The 26553-nt window shown below is 37.3% G+C and overlaps 2 protein-coding genes across 6 annotated transcripts in view; both read left to right on the plus strand.

The window, feature by feature from the left end:
* rab11fip3 (RAB11 family interacting protein 3 (class II)) overlaps positions 1 to 8425 on the plus strand; it is a 52186-nt gene extending 43761 nt beyond the window's left edge. For both annotated transcript variants that reach the window (XM_079806647.1, XM_079806648.1), the window contains 6 exons: positions 223 to 467; positions 2592 to 2673; positions 2905 to 3042; positions 3138 to 3293; positions 6330 to 6470; positions 6553 to 8425. In XM_079806647.1, coding sequence (XP_079662773.1) covers positions 223 to 467; positions 2592 to 2673; positions 2905 to 3042; positions 3138 to 3293; positions 6330 to 6470; positions 6553 to 6666 — 876 coding nt within the window. In that variant the 3' untranslated portion in view covers positions 6667 to 8425. The remainder of the gene's footprint in view (positions 1 to 222; positions 468 to 2591; positions 2674 to 2904; positions 3043 to 3137; positions 3294 to 6329; positions 6471 to 6552) is intronic.
* Positions 8426 to 9647: 1222 nt separating this feature from the next.
* On the plus strand, positions 9648 to 25889 carry telo2 (TEL2, telomere maintenance 2, homolog). 4 transcript variants are annotated; one of them, XM_079806650.1, is made up of 21 exons: positions 9648 to 9800; positions 10010 to 10366; positions 10479 to 10759; positions 13054 to 13122; positions 13247 to 13394; positions 13487 to 13589; positions 14135 to 14203; positions 14293 to 14434; positions 14560 to 14696; positions 15794 to 15888; positions 18699 to 18785; positions 18877 to 18965; positions 19813 to 19904; positions 19992 to 20108; positions 20189 to 20260; positions 21190 to 21354; positions 21436 to 21524; positions 21634 to 21733; positions 23136 to 23200; positions 23278 to 23393; positions 25594 to 25889. In XM_079806650.1, the coding sequence occupies exons 2-21, from the start codon at positions 10065 to 10067 to the stop codon at positions 25704 to 25706; spliced, it is 2451 nt and encodes an 816-aa protein (XP_079662776.1). In that variant the 5' UTR covers positions 9648 to 9800; positions 10010 to 10064; the 3' UTR covers positions 25707 to 25889. The 4 variants fall into 4 exon arrangements, with proteins under 4 accessions (XP_079662776.1, XP_079662775.1, XP_079662777.1 ...); XM_079806649.1 differs by having other exon boundaries at positions 9652 to 9683; XM_079806651.1 differs by having other exon boundaries at positions 9656 to 9705.
* The last annotated feature ends 664 nt before the right edge of the window (positions 25890 to 26553 follow it).

Raw genomic sequence — 26553 nt, forward strand, 5'->3', positions numbered from 1 at the left:
CACTTTTTACAATCACAGTGGCTGTATTAAACACTACATGAAAGGTAATGTCCGAAAAAGCATAATAGAGGCACTTTAATAAAATGGTAATATTACCATGAAACAATAGGCAAACTTAACCTGATGATTCCATAGATGGAATATAATAACTGATAGTTGTGTAAAGGCATGAACAACAGCAGAAGTGATTTGCATGAGGAACAAACGCTGTCTGTCCCGCAGGTGTTGCTGTTGGAGAAGCGCGTGTGTGAGCTGGAGAAGGACTCGTTGGAGAGCGAAGAGCAGCATGCGCGTTTGCGGCAGGAGAATCTCACCCTCGTCCACCGTGCAAACGCTCTGGAGGAACAGCTGAAGGAGCAGGAGCTGCGCACAGAGGACGATTTACTCGCATACACCCGTAAACACAGAGATGCACTGAACAAACTCCAGCGAGAGAGAGACCTGGAGATCGAGAACCTCCAGGCCAGGTCAGTGCGGATGGAAAATATCATTTATGATTCATGTAGAGCGGGATTTTAAGCCAACGTGATTTCACTGTGGGCAGAAAACAAAATGTTTTACGCAGTCACGTCTAGTTGGGACATTGCTTTATTGCATTGGACCTGTCAGGGTTATACAATAGATACTTTTATCTGCTAGAGTCACTCTTTCCCTGCCATAAAAAATATACAGTTAAAATGTATTATTATTACTAGTGGTTTGTTATCAATGTTGCAATTTTATGAACAATCCTCCAGAGGGAGCTATAACACTTTCAAGGCCCAGAAAGGTAGTAAAGACATAGCCCATGTGACTCCAATGGTTCAACCATGTTATGAAGCAACGAGAATAATTTTTGTGTGCTAAAATCAAACAAAACAGCAGTTTTTCTTTGAATTTTGACAAATCATAAATCATGTTATCCAGCTAGATAATGTTACTTATTTAAGTATTTGCAACAAAAATATTCCCTTTAAAACAAACACTTTTTTTTTTTTTTTACGCATTTACAAGATCAAGTGAATGCAGAGATTTGCTTGTTTGAGGACTGTGTAAGTCTTGAGTTTGCACCACATACTATTAAGCTAACGTGATTCGTCACAGATTGCAACATGCCGTAAGTGGATCGGGATAATATTCTCAGCAATAACTTAAATTCTGTTCTGTACCTCATACAAAACCGCCAGAGAGATCTGCGACTGCAACACATCGTTCATTTTAACTTATTTTGGTAACGCTCCATTTGTTTGTCTTTATAACTCTACATATTTTAAAGAAATGGTTATTGGGTAGGTTTAGATTTAGGAGTGATTGCTCAAAATATCTTTTTAATCCTATATTGTTACTAAAAGTGTAAATTTCCTATACATTTCTGTCAATTATGTTTGATATATTCTCTATATATCATGGTTTCGGGGTAAGGTTAGGGAATCTACAATTTATCTATAAAAATAGAGCAATTAAACAAATATAATTTGTAAATATTTTACTTTTTAAACACAAAATAATGTTTAAATGTTGTCAATACGTCCATATTGTATGTTTCAGCGAGGCCTGTCACGATAACTACTTTTTGTTTTGCGATATATCGTCCCAGAAATAATTGCGATAAACGATATTATTGTCAGTTTAAGACTATTTTATGCCACTGAATATATAATCCTAATATAACAGCATAATAATGCAAGTACACCTACACACTTTCTAATGAAAACCTTTTAATTCTTTAGATCATGGAAATTAAGGGTAAAAAATGTATTATCCTAAATAAAAAAATTGAATAAATAGTCAATAAAAAATGTCCCTTGTGAAACGGCTTTAACACTCGTCATTCTGCGTTGACATTTATATGTGCACCGGAACAGGGGATTGCGGATTTGAAATCTAATCCATTTGGGCTTATTCTTCCAAACTGTCAGTAGTTGTCAGGAAAACACCATAACGCCTCAAATGGCGCCTTTTTTCACCTGTTGATAACCACTCTGTGTATGAAGGAACTGCCTGAGAACCACTTTCGCCTCCATCACAATCGAGTAAAATGTTGGTGACATTCATTATCATGTAAACATAATGGGCGATATATTGCATCACAAAAAAATGATTGAGGTCATCTACATATATTGTGCGATATATCGATATATTGATTATTATGACAGGCCTAGTTTCAGCATCTTTCCAAACTGAAAATGTTACGTGTTGAGGTTGATACCTACGCATTAACAATCAGAACAGGCTGGATAAGCCCATTTTGAGAAGTGCAATTTTATCAACAATCCTCCTGAGGATGTCATTAGCTCAGGTAACTTCTAGTCAGCTTCTTATAGCAGCAGAAAAATATGAAGACAGTTGCAAGAAAGCCTTAATGTTGTCTGTGTCATTTTGTCCAGCTCTTCTGTGTGTGGATAAGATGTGTCTGCCATCTAGTGGAGAGCAGCAGAGATTTGATTTGATTGCTCAAAGGAGCTCTGAGATGACTTGGCTCAGCGTTTAATATAATCCGGCTGTGTTAACAGAGACTTTTGTTTTCTCTCACCCATTATTGTTTTCATTGTGCACTCTGCCCAAAAAGAAAATATCATGGTGCATTTTTGTCTGTGTGCCTGTGTGTTCAGGTTGCATCAGTTGGATGAGGAGAACAGTGAGCTGAGGTCATGTGTTCCCTGCCTGAGAGCCAACATCGAGAGATTGGAGGAGGTACCCAACACACACACAGTCTAATACATATGTGTAGATCACATTCAGAGAGCAAAATTACCTTTTTATCACTTCTGCCAACGACGAGTGAATTAAAAATAATTATTGGCCATGAAACCAGTCAAATTCCTTTGTTTTTTTACATCATTTTAATTGTATTTTTTTATTTATTTGATGCCGACCCTGCAAAGTATTGTCCAAAAGATTTCTGACATTTAGTAATTTTTTCAGGAAAAGAGGAAACTTCAGGATGAGGTGGAAGACGTCTCAGATCGATTGAATGAAGAAATCGAATCTCGCAGGAAAATGTCCGACAAACTGAGCCATGAACATCATACAAACCAGAAAGAGAAGGAGTGCACTCAGGGGGTGAGAGGTCTTCTGTGTGTCTTTATAGGTGGACTCGAGTGTGTGTGTGTGTGTGTGTGTGTTAATCTCTGTTAATGGCTTCTCTGCGTGTGTAGTTGATAGAGGACTTGAGAAAGCAGCTGGAACACCTGCAGCTGTTTAAGTTGGAGACTGAAGCGAGAAGAGGCAGATCAGCCAGCAACGGCCTACAGGAATACAACACTCACATGAGGGAGAACGAACTGGAGCAGGAGATACGCAGACTCAAACAGGTAAAACACACTCAAACTGGTAAATATACAGACTTAAACAGGTAATGAAAAACAGATTCAAATGGGTAAAAACACTCAAACTGGTAAAAACAGACTTAAACAGGTTATGAAAACAGATTCAAACAGGTAAAATCACACTCAAAACAGGTAAAAACAAACTAAAAATGGTAAAAACACACTCAAAACAGGTAAATACAGACCTAAACAGGTTATGAAAACAGATTCAAACAGGGAAAATCACACTCCAAACAGGTAAAATCACACTTAAACTGGTAAAAACACACTCAAAACAGGTAAATACAGACTTAAACAGGTTATGAAAACAGATTCAAACAGGTAAAATCACACTCAAAACAGGTAAAAACAAACTAAAAATGGTAAAAACACACTCAAAACAGGTAAATACAGACTTAAACAGGTAATGAAAAACAGATTCAAATGGGTAAAAACACTCAAACTGGTAAAAACAGACTTAAACAGGTTATGAAAACAGATTCAAACAGGGAAAATCACACTCCAAACAGGTAAAATCACACTTAAACTGGTAAAAACACACTCAAAACAGGTAAATACAGACTTAAACAGGTTATGAAAACAGATTCAAACAGGGAAAATCACACTCCAAACAGGTAAAATCACACTTAAACTGGTAAAAACACACTCAAAACAGGTAAATACAGACTTAAACAGGTTATGAAAACAGATTCAAACAGGTAAAATCACACTCAAAACAGGTAAAAACAAACTAAAAATGGTAAAAACACACTCAAAACAGGTAAATACAGACTTAAACAGGTTATGAAAACAGATTCAAACAGGTAAAATCACACTCAAAACAGGTAAAAACAAACTAAAAATGGTAAAAACACACTCAAAACAGGTAAATACAGACTTAAACAGGTTATGAAAACAGATTCAAACAGGTAAAATCACACTCAAAACAGGTAAAAACAAACTAAAAATGGTAAAAACACACTCAAAACAGGTAAATACAGACTTAAACAGGTTATGAAAACAGATTCAAACAGGGAAAATCACACTCCAAACAGGTAAAATCACACTTAAACTGGTAAAAACACACTCAAAACAGGTAAATACAGACTTAAACAGGTTATGAAAACAGATTCAAACAGGTAAAATCACACTCAAAACAGGTAAAAACAAACTAAAAATGGTAAAAACACACTCAAAACAGGTAAATACAGACTTAAACAGGTTATGAAAACAGATTCAAACAGGTAAAATCACACTCAAAACAGGTAAAAACAAACTAAAAATGGTAAAAACACACTCAAAACAGGTAAATACAGACTTAAACAGGTTATGAAAACAGATTCAAACAGGTAAAATCACACTCAAAACAGGTAAAAACAAACTAAAAATGGTAAAAACACACTCAAAACAGGTAAATACAGACTTAAACAGGTTATGAAAACAGATTCAAACAGGTAAAATCACACTCAAAACAGGTAAAAACAAACTAAAAATGGTAAAAACACACTCAAAACAGGTAAATACAGACTTAAACAGGTTATGAAAAGAGATTCAAACAGGGAAAATCACACTCCAAACAGGTAAAATCACACTTAAACTGGTAAAAACACACTCAAAACAGGTAAATACAGACTTAAACAGGTTATGAAAACAGATTCAAACAGGGAAAATCACACTCCAAACAGGTAAAATCACACTTAAACTGGTAAAAACACACTCAAAACAGGTAAATACAGACTTAAACAGGTTATGAAAACAGATTCAAACAGGGAAAATCACACTCAAACAGGTAAAATCACATTCAAACAGGGAAAATCACACTCAAACTGGTAAAAAACAAACTCAAACTGGTTAAAACACACTCAAACTGGTAAAAACACACTCAAAACAGGTAAATACAGACTTAAACAGGTTATGAAAACAGATTCAAACAGGGAAAATCACACTCAAACAGGTAAAATCACACTCCAACTGGTAAAATCACACTCAAACAGGTACAAACACACTCAAACTGGTTAAAACGCACTCAAAACAGGTAAATACAGACTTAAACAGGTTATGAAAATACACTCAAACAAGTAAAAACACACTCAAACAGATAGATAAAGACAAACAGGTTAAGAAAATACACTCAAACAGGTAAAAAAAATACATTCAAACTAGTAAAAACACAAAACAGGTAAAACACACTCAAAAAAGGTAAATAAAGACTTAAACAGGTTATGAAAAACGGATTCAAAGGAGTAAAAACACGCTCAAAACTGGTAAAAACACACTCAAAACAGGTAAATATAGACTTAAATGGGTTATGAAAACAGATATAAAACAGGGAAAAATACACTCAAAACAGGTAAATAAAGACTTAAACAGGTTATGAAAAACGGATTCAAAGGAGTAAAAACACTCAAACGAGTAAAAACAGGCCTGAACTGGTAATACAAAACAGATTTAAACTGGTAAAAAAAACGGTAAAGACAGCCTCTAAAACAGACTTAAATTGGTAAAAACAGAATCAAACTGGTAAAAAGCAGACTAAAACAAGTAAAGACAGACTCCAACAGGTTTAAACTTGTAAAAATAGACTCAACCCGGCTATAACAGGCTTAAACCAGTAAAAACACACTTAAACAGGGCAAAAGTCAGACTTAAACAGATGAACAAACTCAAACCAGTTAAAAAACACTCAAACACAGGCTCAAATTGATAAAATCTGTAAAAAAAAAAAAACGAACAAAAAAACAGGTGAAAACGGACTTATATACAGGCTCAAACTGGTCAACACTGACTAAAAAACATATTAAAAGGCTCAAAAGATTCAGGTAAAAACACTCAAATAAGTAAAAACAGACCCATACAGGTAAAGACAGACTTACAGACCCAAACTGGTCAACAGACCCAAAAGACTCAAACAAGTAGAGTCAGATAAAGATAAAGATAAAGACGCAGATGAACTTAAACAGACTCGCATTAGTCACCAGACTAAAAAAAGACCGGTCTGAAAAATGGGTTTGGTTGTGTGTGTGTGTGTGTGTGTGTGTGCAGGATAACCGCAGTCTGAAGGAGCAGAACGATGAGCTGAACGGACAGATCATTAATCTGAGCATCCAGGGAGCAAAGAGCCTTTTTACAGAGTCTCTCTCCGAGTCGCTCGCCGCCGAAATCAACAACGTCTCCCGCTCTGAGGTCAGTATCACACACATCATGCTAATCTCTGCTTTAAATGCCAACGCTTGGTGATATTTCGTGTGTGTGTGTGTGTGTACAGCTGATGGAGGCCATCCACAAACAGGAGGAGATCAACTTCCGTCTGCAGGACTACATCGACCGCATCATCGTCGCCATCATGGAGTCCAACCCCTCCATCCTGGAGGTCAAATAATCGGCATGACGACGAACTGACATGGGAGAGGCGTATTGAATGGGTCTGGAGAGGAAGTGAAGAATACAATCACTATGTTGATCAAATTATTTAATAATCCATAGCACTGTGTGTGTGTGTGTGAGTGAGAGTGTGTGAGTGATCGGCCCTGTCTTCTGGTTCCTGTGACTTCCCTGAGTTTTGGGATTGAGGCGCCCGTTCCCTTTCTCTGTATATGTATGTTCATGATTCATAACTTGAATTTCAGCGTAAGAAAGTAGTTTAAGTTGCCAGTGTAATTCTGGGTAAAGCAGTCCCACCGTTAGCCCATGTGAGGGACATTTGCTGACCTGAGGGTTGAGCGTGTGCGGACAATTCAGCTCCTAAACGAGTTTTTGCTGAATGTTGTTTTCTTTCAAATTCTTATTTATTACGATGATGATGCGGAACGAAAAGGATCGAGGCCGATCCCCACCAAGGGAGTTTGCCGTGTTGCATTGTGGGTAAGGTAATGGGTCCTGCGCAGTTTCTCACTGAGGATATTCATCTGCCGCCTCCTGTCCTGGATTATTCCCCCCCCCCCCCCCAAAAATTGATTTTCTCTAGAAAAGACTCTTTCAAAACACACTGGAAATGTTCATTGCACTCTGATTTATTTTATTTTAAGGAACTATTGTTTTACTATTTAAATTGTTTAAAAGAAAAATAAGGTGATGCTGTTTTATCAGTGTTGGCGGGAAAAAGAAGCGGACACGAGCACTGAAGGGAAATCGAGCCGTTGACGGAGTCGAAAACCTTTAACGCGGAAAAAAAAACTTTGCTTCATTTCTGCATTTTCAAAACTCTCTCTCTCTCTCTCTCTGATGATTTTGGATGTAAATATCAAACTATAACGTTTGTATCTTTCGTTCTTGGAATCCTATTTTTATGGACGGCAGGAAATGAGTTTCATTTTGTCTTCCACATGATCGATCTCTTTTCGTCTTTTCACGGCGCGCCATTTTGAATGGACATTCCTCTCATCTGGGACGAGCATGTTTGATTTTCACTTCAAACCTTTTTGGAGAGGTTTAAATGAAAGATGAGACTCAATCCTCCTCCTTTCTTCTTTTTGGGTTGTGGAAAAGCACGCTGCAGTTCACATTATGTTGTTTCTTTTCCGACTGATGTATTTCGGTTTTATCGCGGAGCGGAAACTCGTCCGATCAGTTCTTCATACAAGACGATGCTGGAGAACATTTGAGGACGATTCTGCCTCCTCACAGGCATTAAAGCGCGTGAACCTTGCTTCTGTGAACTTTGGGTGCGCGCGCGCGTGCGTGTGCATTTGCTGCCGGCTGTTTCGTTCCTTAATTTCCTCACAGAGACAATAATGGAAGATCTGAATCTACTGCTCTTGATCTGTCTGATGTAAAACAGCTGTTGTATATGATTTAAGATATGTCCAAAGACAAACATTTCACCGCTTAGAAGGAGTTCTGCTTGCCACTTAGACTTTAAAAGACTAATAATAGTTATAAATAGTTGTTAATACAAAAGAAAAATATGACTGAAGGGACTCCTTGTAATGAAGGATACAATTGTAAAAATGTTTACTCTAATTGTTAAGGTTACTGTATAAATGAGAGATATCAGTATTGTCTTCTGTTGAATGTTTTGCTTTCTTTTGAAGATGCCCCACTAAGATGTATCTTTTACTGTTCGGGGTCTTTCAAATAATTGTATGAAGGATGAAAAGTGAAAAGAAAAAATTAGTCACCAATAAATTAAGTGCAAATAATTTATTTTGTGGATGTTTTGCTTCATTGTGTGAGCCATGCACATCAAACACGAATATAATAGAATTTTACACTGTATATTTACACTTAAAACACACAGACTAGAACATACTGCATGTACTTTTTTGAATATTCAACATTTGTGCAAATGGATACATGACAATAAAATGGTAAGAGGTAAAACAACAATGTAGCTCATTTCAAAGGCAAATAATCTGACCCTGTAGACTCTAGGCCTATGTTATTTATAACCAGACACTTTTATATTAAAACTATGACTTGAATAGTTGCTTACTTTCATAACAATCACATGGGTTCTGTTTTATTCAATCCTATTTGAATGCCCCATCATAGAATATTAGGAAGGTGGTCATAATGTTATGCCTGATTGAGATATATGCACACACACACACAGTTGTTTATATACACTTAACTGAGATCATTAAAAGTGCATGCTATTTTTTTTATTATTATACTGTCCTTAATAAGATTTATTACATAAAAGATGTTTACATATAGACCACAAGACATCTTTTATATAAAATATCTTATTCAGGACCGCACTAAATAAAAAATAACATCCATTTTTTTTTATGATCCTCTTATTTTGTAGAAATTAAAAAAGGATTGTTTTGAAGTGCTATTCAGTTGTGGGAGAACAAATATGCTTTTATAAGGATTGATTAACTTATTGTTGATGAACTTTGTGCAATACATTTAAAATTTAAATTGTATTTTTATATATGTAGCACATTTACATTTTTTTTATAAATACAGCCGTGAACGAAGCGCTTTCCAGCAATGTTAAACAACATAATATAATATAATTAATATAATATAATATAATATAATATAAAATATAATATATAATATAATTAATAGAATATAATAAATATAATATAATTAATATAATATAATAAATATAATATAATATAATTAATTATAATATAATAGAATTAATAGAATAGAATAGAATTAATAGAATAGAATAAATATAATATAATAATAATATAATATAATATAATATAATATAATAAATTAATAGAATAGAATAAAAGGTGATTAACAATGAATTGACGTGCAACATTTATTCAAAAAAGATTTACAGTCCATTTCGTGATGTGGTTCTAAGAAGGTTAACGTCATGTCCTGTTGCCCCATCTAGCGAACTATTGTGGAATAAACGTATGGTTGCGGATAGGAACCTTTGTCCTGGCTATCTGCATCTACACGGACACGCATTAGAGCGCAATCACGAGGGTTTGTCAACACGACTGATGCTGCGAGTTATTTCATATTTTGCTAAAACCGAATGACTTTAAAGTTTAAACCTTCAGCAAACTGAAAGCAGGAGGCGCTTTAACTATATTATTCTATGTATATAATTTTTTTTGGTATTCATAAAAGGGTGAATTTGGTTATCCTATGAAGTTTGTAGTTCTGCAGCTCTGATGCTTAGGTTAATGTAAATCAATGGTTTCATCTTATTTATTAATTTATGATTATTTGGCATAGAGCGTATGATCCGGATATGAGTTTAACTGCCGAATGCACACAGTGACATTTTGCATATTATGTTGTTAAAGTGATGTTGGATTAACCTGGATCTCCAGCCAAACACCTGTTTTTTGACCTGACGTCATGGGGTCCGCTGGTACCGAGGTCCGGCTGCAGGTGGGCTCCTGTCTGAGGACACTCTCCAGCTCACGAGACTCTGGGGAGATCGTGCACGCGCTGCGCACACTCACGCACTACCTGGAGGACGGCGAGTTCACGCGCAAACACTACACGCGCGCACTTCAGGTGCTGGTGAGCGCGCAGAGCTCGCACTGGTTCAACAGGTCGCGTGATGATGAGATCAAGAGGCTCTGGGATGAGATCTTCCTCAGGGGTCCACCGGACCAAACACTTCAGCTTCTGCTGGACACCATCAGCTCCACGGGGTGTGTGAGAGACATCAAGGGCTTTCTGCCTGTCTAAGACATCCTTTATTCATTGCCTTTAATGGACAGGTTTGTATGATATACTGTTGTGTTCTGTCTCTTACACACACAGTGAGAGTGCAGGTCTGGAGCGATGTGTGTCCGTGTTGGAGAAGTTCCTCTCTGCTGCTCGTCTCCAGGTGTTGCTGTGGTCCAGGTGTGACGGAGGTGGATCCTATTCAGACACTCCCCAGCTAAGAGAGACCATCATTGGCCACCTGGCAGCTTTACCCTCCATCACCTCCAACCATCTGCACACAAACACACCTGACGCCTTCCTGCCACAGCAGTACTACCCACTGCTGGCCACCAGCATACTGGACACACTGGAGAAGACATGCCACGCTCTCAGAGGTAGCGCACGTGTTCAGGGCTCAAATAATTGTCAATAAAGGAAACGCATAATTTTAATGCATCGTTGTGCCCACTGCATATTTTAATGCGTCGTTGCGACCACTGCATTTTTTATGCGTCGTTGTGCCCACTGCATATTTTAATGCGTCGTTGTGCCCACTGCATATTTTAATGCGTCATTGCGACCACTGCATATTTTAATCCGTCATTGCGACCACTGCATATTTTAATCCGTCATTGCGACCACTGCATATTTTAATCCGTCATTGCGACCACTGCATATTTTCATGCGTCATTGCGACCACTGCATATTTAAATGCGTCATTGCGACCACTGCATATTTAAATGCGTCATTACGACCACTGCATATTTTAATGCATCGTTGTGACCACTGCATATTTTAATGCATCGTTGTACCACTGCATATTTTAATGCATCATTGTGCCCACTGCATATTTTAATGCATCATTGTGCCCACTGCATATTTTAATGCGTCATTGCGACCACTGCATATTTAAATGCGTCATTACGACCACCACATATTTTCATGCATTGTTGTGACCACTGCATATTTTAATGCATCGTTGTGACCACTGCATATTAAATGCAGCATTAAAATATGCATATTTTAATGCGTCATTGCGACCACTGCATATTTTAATGCGTCATTGTGACCACTGCATATTTTAATGCATCGTTGTACCACTGCATATTTTAATGCATCATTGTGCCCACTGCATATTTTCATGCATTGTTGTGACAACTGCATATTTTAATATGCGTCGTTGCGCCCACTGCATATTTTCATGCGTCATTGTGACCACTGCATATTAAATGCATCTTTGTGACCACTGCATATTAAATGCATCTTTGCGACCACTGCATATTTTAATGCGTCATTGTGACCACTGCATATTAAATGCAGCATTAAAATGTGCATATTTTTATGCGTCATTGTGACCACTGCATATTTTAATGCATCATTGCGACCACTGCATATTTTAATGCGTCGTTGCGACCACTGCATATTTTAATGCGTCGTTGCGACCACTGCATATTTTAATGCGTCGTTGCGACCACTGCATATTTTAATGCGTCGTTGCGACCACTGCATATTTTAATGCATCATTGCGACCACTGCATATTTAAATGCGTCATTGCGACCAATGCATATTTAAATGCGTCATTGCGACCACTGCATATTTAAATGCGTCATTGCGACCACTGCATATTTTCATGCATTGTTGTGACCGCTGCATATTTTCATGCATCGTTGCGCCCACTGCATATTTTCATGCATCTTTGTGACCACTGCATATTAAATGCAGCATTAAAATATGCATATTTTAATGCGTCATTGCGACCACTGCATATTTTAATGCATCGTTGTACCACTGCATATTTTAATGCATCATTGCGACCACTGCATATTTTAATGCATCGTTGTACCACTGCATATTTTAATGCATCATTGCGACCACTGCATATTTTAATGCGTCGTTGCGACCACTGCATATTTTAATGCGTTGTTGCGACCACTGCATATTTTCATGCATTGTTGTGACCACTGCATATTTTAATGCATCATTGCGACCACTGCATATTTTAATGCGTCATTGCGACCACTGCATATTTTAATGCATTGTTGCGACCACTACATATTTTAATGCGTTGTTGCGACCACTGCATATTTAAATGCATCATTGCGACCACTGCATATTTTAATGCATCATTGCGACCACTGCATATTTTAATGCATCATTGCGACCACTGCATATTTTAATGCGTTGTTGCGACCACTGCATATTTAAATGCATCATTGCGACCACTGCATATTTTAATGCATCATTGCGACCACTGCATATTTTAATGCGTTGTTGCGACCACTGCATATTTTAATGCGTCGTTGCGACCACTGCATATTTTCATGCATTGTTGTGACCACTGCATATTTTAATGCATCGTTGCGACCACTGCATATTTTAATGCATCATTGCGACCACTGCATATTTTAATGCGTCGTTGCGACCACTGCATATTTTAATGCGTCGTTGCGACCACTGCATATTTTAATGCGTCGTTGCGACCACTGCATATTTTAATGCGTCGTTGCGACCACTGCATATTTTAATGCATCATTGCGACCACTGCATATTTAAATGCGTCATTGCGACCACTGCATATTTTAATGCGTCGTTGCGACCACTGCATATTTTAATGCGTCGTTGCAGCCACTGCATTTTTTTTCATATTTGTCTCATTTTGCCTCACTCACGTGTATCTCTCTGGTATAGCGGGACAGGACTGCTCTCTCGGGTTTGTGGCTCAGGTTTTGGGGAAAGTGTGCATTCAAGGACACAGCTGTAAGTTTCTTTTTTTTAACTTTTGTTGGTTTGCTGCGCTGATTGGAGTGAAACTGATTTATTTTCATATTTCCACTGTATTATATGTCAGTTTGCATCAGTTTCTGTGTGCATGTTTTTGTAGCTCAGATGTTTGAAATACTGGCCCCTCGGCTCTCGTCTCTGACCCGTGTGGACCCGCTTTGGCAGCGCGTGACACAGAGACTACTGGAGAACGTTCCAGAAAGGTGCACGGAGTGTGTCATCACGGGACTCATACGCTGTCTCAGTGGGTAAGAGAGTGTGTTTGATACCGGAGAGGAGGTTAATAGCAGTAATGAATTAGTTGTTTGTTAGTCGACTCTAACTCAAGTGTGTGTTTCAGGGCAGCTGCTGCTTCCAGGCTTATGGGAAACCTGGTGGTGACCAATAAGAAAGCGCAGTTTGTTCTCACTCATAAACTGTTATTGCAGCAGTATCAGCACCCAGTGAGTGGCAAAATGAAATATTAAATGTCTCTAAATGCAGAACATATTAATAACAAACAAGAATGCTACCTTTTACAACATTTACTAAAGTAATATCTATAAGATCCTGGTGTAAATGTCATGGTATATGAATATGGTAATTATTCAGTACCTTCATATTTACATCATAACTCAAAATGATACCATAATTTCTCCATTTTAAAGCATAACTTACTCTACTGTTCAAAAGTTTGGGGTTGCTAAGATTTTTTTATTGTCTCTTCTGCTCACCAAGGCTATATTTGTTTGATTAAAATACAGTAATACTATGAAATATTATTATGAATCAAAATAATATTTTTCTATTTTAATATATTTAAAAATGCGTCCTTGCTGAATAAAACCATTAATTTCTTTAAAATAAATCTTACTGCCCACAAACTTTGGAACGATAGTGTACATATGCATGAGGTTAATAAGAATGACGTTCTTTATTTGCATAACATTGACATTTCTTATTTTCCTGTCTCTCTCTCTCTCGTTCTCTCCGTAACCCTTGACCTCAGACTCAGTTGTTAAAGTCTGTTCTTGGTTATTTGGCTCTGGATTCGGAGCGCCGGATGCTGCTGAAACAGGTGTGATGATCTACTGTGTTTTTCTATAATTGTGCAAACAAGTCATTTTTGTATGAAATGAAGTTGCTTAATGAGAAGTGTGTGTGTAGGTCCTCCGGAGTGTGTGTCAGGTGTGGTGTAACAGCAGTGCCGTGAAACACACGTCTGTGGAACAGCAGCTGTACGTCAGTAAAGCTTTACTGCTGTGTGTGGCTTTGCTCAGCGATTCTGAAATACAAGAACTACGACAAGGTAATGCACAAGTGTTTGTATAGATCTCAAATAAAGTTATTTTCCCACTTACCAAGCAGACTTGTAGACCTAGTAGACTTTTAATGGCTACTTTCTAGTGTATTATGAGGTTTTCTGTTCAACAGAGATGCTGCAGTGCATGCTGGGAGGTGTCCAGTGTCGTCTAGATAGCAATATTGTGCGTATTCGTCGGATGGGTATGGTCGTGGGCGAGTGTCTTAGCCACAAATTGGACACATCTGGATCACAATTAAAATTCCAGGTGAGACATTCAGTCCTTTAAACATATATATTTTTTTAACAATTGCTGTGTTTGGAAACCCCCCCCCCCTATACCCTCATTCACGGGTCCCTACATTACTCACACCACTTGAAGGATTTGCATAGTTTGTGCTGATTAATAATCATTTGAAACGTAGCAAACTGCCAGCTCCAGTAGTAATACAAATATTTATCTTAAACTCTGCCATTGAAACTAGCATGATAAACAATTTAATAATCAATTAAAAAGCAATTTATACCTGTATGATATTACACTGTGGCCACATTTGACCAGCGGTTTGTAAAATTAAAGGGTTACTTCAGCGATTAGCATTAAGCTTTGTATCAGTAGAAACCCAGTAGTATATTTGAATTATGGTACTTTCCCTCCCTCATATCCCCCTGAGACGAGAGATTTAGGCATTTTATTTCTGGAAAAAAATCCTCCGATGATGCAAATATCGTCAACGTGGGCGGTGTCATGGTGGGCAAGCTATAACCAGTATCCGTGGCTTTGGGAGTGGCCTCGTTGAGCAGTGAAGCAAGTGCATTCTGGGAGTTGTTGTCTTTCATCCACATGAGACAAAATAAATTTTCTGTCTTTTCTCAGTCTAGAAGGCACCAAATTCAAAAATAATTTCACATTTCTACTACATAAATGACCCAGTTTAAATACACATTCATCTTCCCAGCGCTGAAGTGCCCCTTTAATGGATGATTGATTCAGCTGTGGGCGCCATTTTCTGGTCAGACACAGGAATTCATCCGACACGACTTTCTTGGTGCATTATGGGTATTCTCCAGCCTTTGAGTCGGTTGTACACTCATTATTGCGGTGAATTGTGAGATTCAATGAGTGCTCTCGATAACGTCCACTATGGTTTCGGACACCACTACAAATGGCTGTCCCTTCAAATAATGCCCTATTTAAGGGTATAGGGGGCGATTTCTGACACAGCCAATGAAAACCTCTTGTGGTGATGAACCTGTAAGCATCTTGCATATTTGCAGCAAGCAAAAGTTTTAGATGTGCCCATCATTACAACTGTGAAGTTGAGATCTTGATTTACTGCTAATGAAGCTGTTGTTCTGTGTCAGTATGAGCCGGATGAGGAGGTCAGAGAGCTGAAGTCATTGATGGAGGCTCCATCTGTTGAGGACGACGAGGAACATCAGCCTGATGTCTCCAGCAGGTAAAAGCGCACACACCACATCATTGAGTATTTTGTTTTTAACGCATTTTCTGGTATATTAGTCGTATCTGAAATGTTAGTAACTTATAATCCCATGACTATGCAACACATCTTATTTAACAGTTTTCTCAACAGAAAAATATTGTATAGTATATTGTGGCATTCTTTAGAAATGCAAGGCCTTAATTTACAGCAAAACTGAAACGAATACATGCAAAACATGCATATTCGCACCGAATGAGAGGTATGTGAGCCCAAGTTTATTTGAATAAATTTGTATTATGTTATGCAGTTGTATTTGAAGGATTTGTTGTGGCGTGAGGGTAACTAAAATACTCGTTTATAGTGTTTAATATTTGCAAATCAGGGTTTTTCCTGGGTCAAAAATGGTCTTCGGTGGTGGCTGACAGACATGACAGACATGGTCATCCACACACACAGTAAAAAAAGTACTCTACCTACGTGATCTGTGAGCACAATACTGACATTTTAAATAAAAGCAAAGAAACCGTTTGTAATTTTTGCTTATCTTATTTTGACATCTGATATTATGTATGATCTCTACCTTGATTTTTGTTTCTTTTGATCCTCATTTACTGATAATTGTTTTGGTATAATCATATCAATATTAAAAAGTAGCATTTAAAAATTAACAAATAGCCTAATTTTCTTCCATATACAATTTAGTAAAATTATCAGCTAGCTAACGACTTTGTTCTGGTCTCACCTAACTCCAGTCGACACTAAATTATATTTCACTACACATTGTGAACATAAATAAGCTGAATGACTGTGGATGATTAAACTAATTCTTACTATCCACTCTTGCTAAATGGGGTGTGTGCACACTTGTGTTCTCATTTCAGAGGTGTTCTGAGTAAATTAATAAACTGATTCGTTAGTTTAGTGTTCAGGGTTCCTACGGGGTTTGGAAAAGTATGGAAATTTGATTTGAGTAATTTCCAGGTCTGGAAAAGTATGGAAAAAATAAATCAGAGTATGGAAAAATATTTATGTTTCCAGACTATTGTCCCCATTTCATTTTCTAAATATAAAATTAAGAATTTCTAAATGTGTATATAATAAATATATACACAATCGTTTTTTTCAATGAATGAAAAACTTGTAGCCTAGCTATGGCAGTAAAGGTCAGACCTGTGTGTTCCTTCCTTTCCTCAGTTCAACAGTGGTTAACACAGCACTTTGTAGTTTGAGAAAGCAAGTTGGGTTTTAGGATAAAACAGAGTTGATGGTGGAGTTCTTAAAGGAATAGTACACCCAAAATGAAAATGTCATTTATTCACCCCCATGTCTTTCAAAACCATAAGACTTTATCATATTAACATTTTTAATATTTTAAATCTGAGAGATTTCAGTCCCTTTATTAAAGGACTTGTTCACCCCAAAATGAAAATGTCCTAATCATTTACTCACCTCAATGCCATCCAAGATATCCATGACTTGCTTTCTTCAATGAAAGATAAATTAAGTTTTTGAGCAATTTTGGTGTCATTTTGGATGGCATTGGGGTGAGTAAATGATTAGGAAATTTTCATTTTGAGGTGAACTAATCCTTTAAATATCTTCATGTGTCCAATTTTTCCAAGATTAACAAAAGTCTTATTAGTTTAGAATGACATGAGGGTAAGTAAATTAGGATAGAAATTACATTTTTGGGTAAATGAATTTCCCTTTAAAAAAATTGACTGATTTAGCATTTTGATCGTTAAGGTCACAAAAGGCAATATTTTAATATAGGATTTCTAAATATTAGATAGCCTACATAGAGGTTTTGACTCGGAGTGTAACATACTTGTCGGTGCCGATAGCATTGTGGGTAAATGTGTCGCCATGTAGTGCTTCGGGAGACCCGAGTTCGAGTCCTGCCTCATGAACTTTTCCCAATCCCGCCCCCCTCTCTCTCCCACCTTACTTCCTGTCTAGCTACTTTCCTATCCTAATAAAAGGCAAAAACGCCAATACTAAATCTTTAGAATGTAACACTTGTTAGCAGTTGAATTTGAAAACATTTTATCAGAACAAGTTAAATATGGTCGTAAAAATCTGTAGGAAGTCTGGAAATTCGAGTCTGGAAAAGTATGGAATTTTGAAATGAAAATTGTGTAGGAACCCTGAGTGTTAGACAGATCAGTTGTTCTAACCAGTCGTTAAAATGATTCGGTAAGGAGCCATTGGTTCGCGAATCAGACATAAGCAGACGCGTAACAGAATCCCTATCTGTTAGAGAATCGCGAAAGATTTGTCAATACAGAAAACCCTTATTAACTGAATATAAAGTTTTCACCCGTTTATTGAAAGTATGGTTTATGCCAGCTGGTCAGAGAAGAGTCAACGCTTTTTAAGCGCACACCCAGCGGTAATTCAAGTAAAAAATTGTCCGAATGCGGCACGTGCAACATGGATTCCGTCTTCCGACCTTTTGATTTTGATTAATATGTGAAATATGAGCCAATATGTGAAATATGAGAAGACATAGACAGAGAGGGAGAGTGCGCGCGCGCGGGGGAGGAGCTCTCTGCTCGTTCTCTGTCACTCAGTTAACACGGCCTTATCACAAGTGCAACAGTCCTCTATTCTACACTCATAAATCACAATAACTCATCAAATAAGGCTTTGGCGGGACAAAAATTTGTGTTGGCGGCCGCCAAAAAAAATTCAATGCAGGAAAATTATTATGTAATAATAAAATGTGACTTTTTTTTTCTGACAATGCAATTTTGACCAAGTGCAACATATTTTCTGGAACATATGGTATATGTGACATCTGTATGACTTGCACTTTGTTCCAGTCTCCAGCCAGAGCCCAGAGTTCAGGGTTCAGCAGGTCAGTCAGTGACGTCCGAGCCGGGTCACGGGAGTGATTCTGAACTGGACAGGTACGTCTACACTAGCCCAAAAACACATAAGAACTGTACCTCTCTCACTAATGACATTTATCTTTTAACAACATCACTGTTCTTTTTTAAGTGATGATGATCTGACTCCATATGACATGTCAGCTGATCAGGAGAAGAAGAAATCAGCTCCGCCGCGTTATGTCAGGGACTGCCTGGAAGGTGATCTAAAATATATCTAAAATCATTTTTAGAATTATTTACATACTATTATAGTTTTTATTAATATTTTGAATGTAATTTTTTTTTTTTTTTTTAGTTACATTTTAAGCAATTTTGTTATGTGCTTTTGTCAAATGTATTAGTTTTTAAATATTGCTATATGGGTTTAGTTTATTAGTATTATTTATATATTGTTATTACCACTATTGTTCATCTATTTTATATAAAGATATTTTATATATTTTAAATATGAGGGAATATCTGACAAAATATATTTGGCAAAAAAGGTAAACTTACAGCTACAGGTTTTATTTTACTATGCAAAAATGCATAGAAATACAAAAAACTCACAGAAAAAAAGTATGCATTTATTAAAACATAATCAGTTATTAATATTTTGTTGGTTCTCTCTTGTTTATGAATAATTTATTTTGTATGACAGCCTGGCCAAACATTATGTGGGCACAATTTTGCACGTTTTATTTAAAAAAAATTTTTTAAACTACAGAATATGCTTACAAAACCTTAAACCACACACACACGTAGTTAAAAATAGTTTTTGTTTATATAAGATATGTGTGTGTATATATTGTGTGTGAGTATGTAATGTATTAGTATTTTAGTTTTAGTTACGTTTTTATTGATTTTATTTCCAGTTAGTCAACAAAATTTCACCTAATATTAATATTTGTTTTTCAGCTTTGTTTCAATTTAAAAAAAATTTCAATAGTTTTAGCTGTAATTAATGATGATAACCCTGCAATCAAAGAACAATCTAATTTTAATTCTCATTTTATCTGTGAATATTTTATTAAAAAAATGTTGTATCGGCCGTATGTTTTTGCAGCGTTGATGTCGTCTGATGATGCCGACAGAGTTGAACTCACTCTGCAAGTGTTGGACTCTCTTCTTAGGAAGAACGTGAAGGCCACACAAGAGGTCAGAGGTCATCCCAGCAGACTTTAAATGACTGAAGCTCTTGTGTGTATCATTACTCATTGGTTTGTCTGTGTTTATGTGGTGTAGGTCAGTGTGCAGTTCAGTAAAGTGCTGCTCCACCTGGAGGACAGGTACAACACACCGCGCTTCCACACACTCCGGCAGAACGCCATGGTGGCCCTCACTGTTACAGACATAAAACCGGTCAGACATCAGACAGATGATCACAAACAGCTCAGCTCCACATAGATGCATATGGAAGTGACCATTTTCCCTCTCTGTAGGTTGTAGATTATTGGACGACAGAGTTCTACTCTCTCAACTACAGCTTGAGACAGAGACTGGACATTCTGGAGGTCAGACTAATGTCAAAATGAATGCACACAGACAACTGACATACTTTCATCCTAAAATACCATATTTATATTCATAATTCATATGTTTGTAATGATAGTTAAATGTTAGATTAGGTTAACCATTAAGGGTTTTAATTACGGTTTAATTACTGTTTTCAACATTGATAATAATCATAAATGTTTCTTGATCATCATATCAGAATGATTTCTGAAGGATCATGTGACACTGAAGACTGGGGTTATGATGCTGAAAATTCAGCTTTGATCACAGGAATAAATGTCATTTTAAAATATATTACAATAGAAAACATTTATTTTAAATTGTAATAATACTTCACAATATTAGTGATTTTACTGTATTTTTGACCAAATACATGCAGCCTTGATGAGCCAAATGAGGTGTACAAATATTTGACTCATTTTTATTCAAAATTCCTTTAAAAGCATTTCTAAATAATTGACAACAGAAAATGATTATAATCTAGAGATAATTTATGGCCATGTATGCGTAAGTTATAAAAAAGCTTTGTCAATGGATTAGAAATAATTTAATTAAAGAGTTTATATTATAAATATTAAAATATAGTAAATATTATTTCAAATTAATTGTCATTTATTGAAAGCATTGTTTTATCATATCTTAACATTATTTAGTCTGTTTTGCTATCCAGATATTGACATTATTCACTAGAAAACCTCTGTTGGTCGTCCACCAGCATCTAATGACAAAACTGCCAGAACATTTCATAACTTAATCGACCAACCAAGTGGCCAATGACCGTAATCTCAAAGTGGTCAAACAAAGACCAGTCATTGGATTGTGTGAGCAGTGGTGATGGAACAAGATTGTCAACACTTCAGGACTGAACCTGTAACCTTTGTTCACATCCCTGATTCTCAACCACTAAACTAACACCTCTACTCTTCAGGTCCTGGCTCTCTCTGCCCAGGAACTGTCTGAGCCAATCGGGAATAAGCACGCTGGAGCCCAGCCAATCACTGCAGTAACATCTTTAGAGCAGTGTGCTGACATCACACACTGGCGGCAGATCGTGGAAAAAAGGATCCAGAGCAAAACCAGACGAATTAGCAAGGTGAGACGGCCTCAGAAAGGTGTTTATTACACATCAACAGTGATTGGATGGCTAATAATGCGTTTTGTTTGTTCTGCTCAGGGTGGGACTCAACCCGCCAAAGCTGTTCCCAATCGTTATGCTCCAGTCGCTGGATTTTTCTTCTTCCCACTGCTCAGGAACTATGACAGGTCTCTTAGTGGTTCAATATTGTGAAGGACTATGTGACAGTAATCTAGAATAGTGCTAAATAAATAAGCGCTTGCTTACATTATTGCTATGGTTTCATGTCTCTTATAGGCCGCAGGTGACCTTTGACCTTATGGGGGGTGATCATCTGGTGCTAGGAAGGCTGCTGCACACACTTGGGCTGCTCATGCACCTGGCCATCAATGCACCCGTAAAAGAATACACAAACACAATATGCATTACACAATAAGACACATGCATCCAGGTATCATTTTGGAAATGAATGCAGTTATTATCAAGCACATTGCATTGCTGAATACAGTCTTCCAACATAGTATGCAATGCTTACTGCACCTTTTGGAACATGATGTAGATCATTGGGTTTTAGTGCACATACTGAAGAAATGGTATGAGCGGTATTATAGAATGCCATTTAAATAAATTAACAACAAAGTCTTAAAGGGTTATTTCACCCAAAAATGAAAATTCTGTCATTAATTACTCACCCTCATGTCGTTGGACACCCGTAAGACCTCCGTTCATATTCGGAACACAAATGAAGATATTTCAGTTGAAAGCTGATGGCTGAGAAAGGCTTCAGATAGGCCTCCATTGGCATTCAGTACATTTACACACACAAGACCCATAAAAGGCACTTAAAACGTCGTTACAAAGTCCATCTCACCACAGTGACTCTACAATAATTTTACGAAGCGACGACAATAGTTTTTGTGCGTGAAAAAAAATCAAAATAACACCTTTATCCAACTTGTTCTTGTCTTCCGTGTGTGCCTCCACGACGCATGCGCGAGAATATGACGCAGATCCGGCGTTCGGACGAAGCGATTTGTTTACAAGCAGAGGAAGACGCGCGTATCTAAGCTGTTGAATTCTACATTGATCGTGCTTTAGGTCTCAGCGTAGTTCTCAAAATGGAGTTAAAGTGTGCATTTCATGGATTCCCGAACGCCGGATCTGCGTCATATTCTCGCGCATGCGTCGTGGAGGCACACACGGAAGACAAGAACAAGTTGGATAAAGGTGTTATTCTGATTTTTTTTTGCGCACAAAAACTATTGTCGTCGCATCGTAAAATTATTGTAGAGCCACTGTGGTGAGATGGACTTTGTAACAACGTTTTAAGTGCCTTTTATGCGTCTTGGGAGTGTAAATGTACTGAATGCCAATGGAGGCCTATCTGAAGCCTTTCTCAGCCATCAGCTTTCAACAAAAATATCTTCAGTTGTGTTCTGAAGATGAACGGAGGTCTTACGGGTGTCCAACGACATGAGGGTGAGTAATTAATGACAGAATTTTCATTTTTGGGTGAACTAACCCTTTAATTTCAGGGCTGCATAATGAATTGCCATAAAACCATAAACATAATTGCAATATGGATTTAGAGTGATTTATCAAATTGCAAAAGCTGCAAATTAAATGAATATATGCACTGCGTCTTTCAGAGTGAAGCGTGGCACTGTGTTGTTTTACACATCAGCAGCTCATGATCCGCACGTGTTTTCAGTGTCTCGGTTCACAGTAAAGGCTGCTTCCTCAAATCATGCAGCCCTATTATGAGCGATATACCCTCATACATTGGTGTCTTTTGTCAGGTTGCATCTCAAATGGGCAGAGCTTTGCTGGATTTTGTTTGGGTCGTGCGCTTCCACACTGACCAGTAAGTTTGTGTTCCCTTACGCATTATATCATATGCATATACGTGTCATCTCATGCTCTCTCTTGCTTTGACTGTAGGATGGTGAGGAGGGGCGTTATGTTTGCAGTTTGTTCTGTGTTTCTGAGCATGCCCGGTGAGAACTTACTCGCAGAGCTCGGTGACGACCTGATGGAGACCAGAGCCTGGCTAGCAGGTAGAGAGTGTTTTTATGACTCTTACACCCGGTTTGACACGGCTTAGATAAAGCCAGGGTTAGGCCTTAGTTCAGTTAGGACATTTAAGTAGCTTTTATAAACATGCCTTAGAAAAAAACATTCCTGGGGGTGTATTACAGAAACATTCTTAACTTAAGATATGATAAGTTAATTTAGGATTTTTTACAATTTCGTATTACAGAAGCAAATCTTAACTTGATTTAGGATTCTTATCCTATCTTACAAACTCTCATCTTAGGAAATCTTAACCCGCTCCATCGAGTTCGGTAATCAAATGTCAGGTCTGTCAGAAGCAAACTGCTTCTGAGGTAACGTTAAACCTAAAATCAAAATGGAGAAATAACGGTGTGCTTTTAATTCCAGTGCGGCAGAAAATGAAATGAAAAGGATAAGGCGTTAGTCACTTGAACAATGAACTGGCATTACAGTTTTTCTCGATTGTTTACACGCATTTTCTGAAAGCATGCCTCATACTCTCAGAACTCTACACACAAATCAAAAAACACACACACAATGGGCAAAACCCCTCAATTCTCCTGCAAAATGAAACTTTACATTCAAAACAATGTAATTTCTTCTCAAAACGGTATTTTGTTTTCAAATGACACACAAACCATCATATGAATAGACATTTATAAGAACCAGTTGAACACTGATGAATGGAAAACACTTTTTCTCCATTCATCATAATGGCTTGGGTCTTTTTTTTTGGTTCATTGTTACACTTACTACAGACAGTACATACATAATGTGTTGTACAATATTTGAGAATACTGTTTATATACTTTTATAGAACACACATGGTAACAAATATATTTTATTTTTCCCACAAAAACAATGTACACAGTGTACATCCCAACCAACACAAAGTTGAACATACAGTGGTGTACATACAAAACAACAGAAGAATTTACTGTACAGTTACAGTAACACAAATAAATAAAAACTATGCTGCTCCAAAACAGAAGAGCTCACCGGTTGCCCTTTTATGCTAAAGCTCTGTTTGCTAATTGTAAAACTGCGTGACAGGTGTTTGCCCATGTTAAGAGTCAGTGTGCATATTTGAATGGCAGTGTGTTCCTTGTGAAAACAAGAGATGTTCTGCATGAAAATTGTGCCAAATGCAGATAATTGTGTGTAGTGTTTTGAGAAAATTGTGTATTGGAGTGTAAAGCAGGAATTGTGCTTGTAGTTTAGCAGAATTGGTTCAGGCGGTTGGTGCATGAGTTACATGTTGTGGTCATTGTGTCTCAAGTACCAGTATTTGTGTGTAAACAATTGAGAACAACTGTAAGTTGGTTTGACATTATTAACCGTTCGATATGCGCAAATTTAGGGACCGTCTCTAAAGTTACATCCGACATTGGTATACACATTTCTAACTTCAATAGCATTTGAACGGGATGACTTACAGTATCAAAACCAACTGTAAAGTGTTCATCTAGGTGTCAGTTATGTCACACATTTTACATATTCCGTTCAAATGGTATTGAAGTTAGAAATGTGTAGGTATCAATGTCTTTTGTAACTCTAGAGACGGTCCTCAAATTTGCGAATATCGAACATCCAGCGTCAAACCAACTTTATGCCAGTGAACGACCGGTAATGCTCCGTGACGGCTCGTTGGCCGCAAAAAAATGTGTCGTGGGAGTCTGTAATTATTTACCAGCATTTTACCAAAGCACAGCACATCCTCTGGGTCCAGCAAAAGTATCTCCACCATCAAAGCGTCACTGCTCTTCATCTTATATAATTAATAAATGTAACCCTCTCTCGAAAAAGGCTTTTGTACTGTGATTTTTACCGTTGGATTTCAAAAAGGTTTGAAGTTAGGACACCAGTGGGGTTGTCCTAAAGTTAAGACATGATTTTTTGTCGAGTTAGGATGCTTCTGTAATACCCGTTTCCTATCCATAGTTAAGATAAGATTATGCACTTAAGAAATGTCATTCTGTAATAGCCTTTGTCCTAAATGAAATTGCCATGGTGAACAAACAAATAAGATGGGATTCTAAAGTTAAGATGTTTCTGTAAAACGCCCCCTGGTGTGCATCTTGAGACAAAACAATGGCATTGACAAGCATGCATTTTAGTCTGGGACTAGCTTAAGCCTTGTCTGTGAAACCTGTGGGTTTATATGTGTTGGCGTGTTATTGATAAATGTGTTATTGTGTACAGATGTGGCAGAGAATGACTGTGACGCAGACTGCAGGAGTTTGGCGGTACAGAGTTTAATACTGTTGGACAAAAACCTCAAATCTCAACTGCAGATCCCAGATGTGGAATCATGACGAGTGCATCTCAGATATGCTATCATTTGTGCATCTTTCACACCTTTGCAGAGCAACAATAGAGATGCTGACAATATCACACACTCATCTGGGAGATTTTATGACCCTGACCTGATACTTCCCTAATTTATGTGGCATTGCTCTGTTTTTGACTGTAAAATAAAGAACTCTTTGGGGACATTAATACTTCTTTTTGTGCTGTGCTTTGGAGAAGAATCTCCATAAGGGCTTTAAATACGGGAAAACAGAGCTCAGATTACTACACTCATGTCAGATTTCTAGATCAGAAGGCCAGACATTCTTGCTTCCACTGAAGCTCGAATTGCTATTTGAAATATTCTCAGATCATGATGGAGCATACATCAGGTTTTGTTCATGTAGCTCTAGTGCTGATGGTTAACAAGAAAAATAACTAGAAAAGAATGCAAAATGAAGGCATTTTCAATGGTGATCTCATACTTTTGGACCCCGCAATATGAATGCAACAAGAATATGAAAGATGCCAAATGTATAGAATTTAAAACACTTTCAATGCAGTAGTGGCTAGCAGGTAGAGAGTGTTTTTATGACTCTTACAGCCGGTTTGACACGGCTTAGATAAAGCCAGGATTAGGCCTTGGTTCAGTTAGGACATTTAAGCAGCTTTTACAAACATGCCTTAGAAAAAAAACATTCCTGGTGTGCATCTTGATTCTTGAGACAAAACAATGGCACTGACAAACAGTGTTGGGGGTAACGCATTACAAGTAACTTCAGTTATGTAATCAGATTACTTTTTCAAGTAACTAGTAAAGTAACGCATTTACAACAAAATATCAATTACAATGCATTACTTTTTCAAAAAAGT

Source organism: Gobio gobio, assembly GCF_949357685.1.
Source record: "Gobio gobio genome assembly, chromosome: 23".
Taxonomy (NCBI): Eukaryota; Metazoa; Chordata; class Actinopteri; order Cypriniformes; family Gobionidae; genus Gobio; species Gobio gobio.

What these genes read in the sequence shown, in the direction of transcription:
- telo2 (XM_079806650.1), top strand. Translation starts at nt 10,065, where the DNA reads ATGGGGTCCGCTGGTACCGAGGTCCGGCTGCAGGTGGGCTCCTGTCTG. An exon ending in GTGCATTCAAGGACACAGCT is followed by an intron (nt 13,123 to 13,246) that starts GTAAGTTTCTTT and finishes ATGTTTTTGTAG; the next exon opens with CTCAGATGTTTGAAATACTG. An exon ending in GTGCGCTTCCACACTGACCA is followed by an intron (nt 23,201 to 23,277) that starts GTAAGTTTGTGT and finishes CTTTGACTGTAG; the next exon opens with GATGGTGAGGAGGGGCGTTA.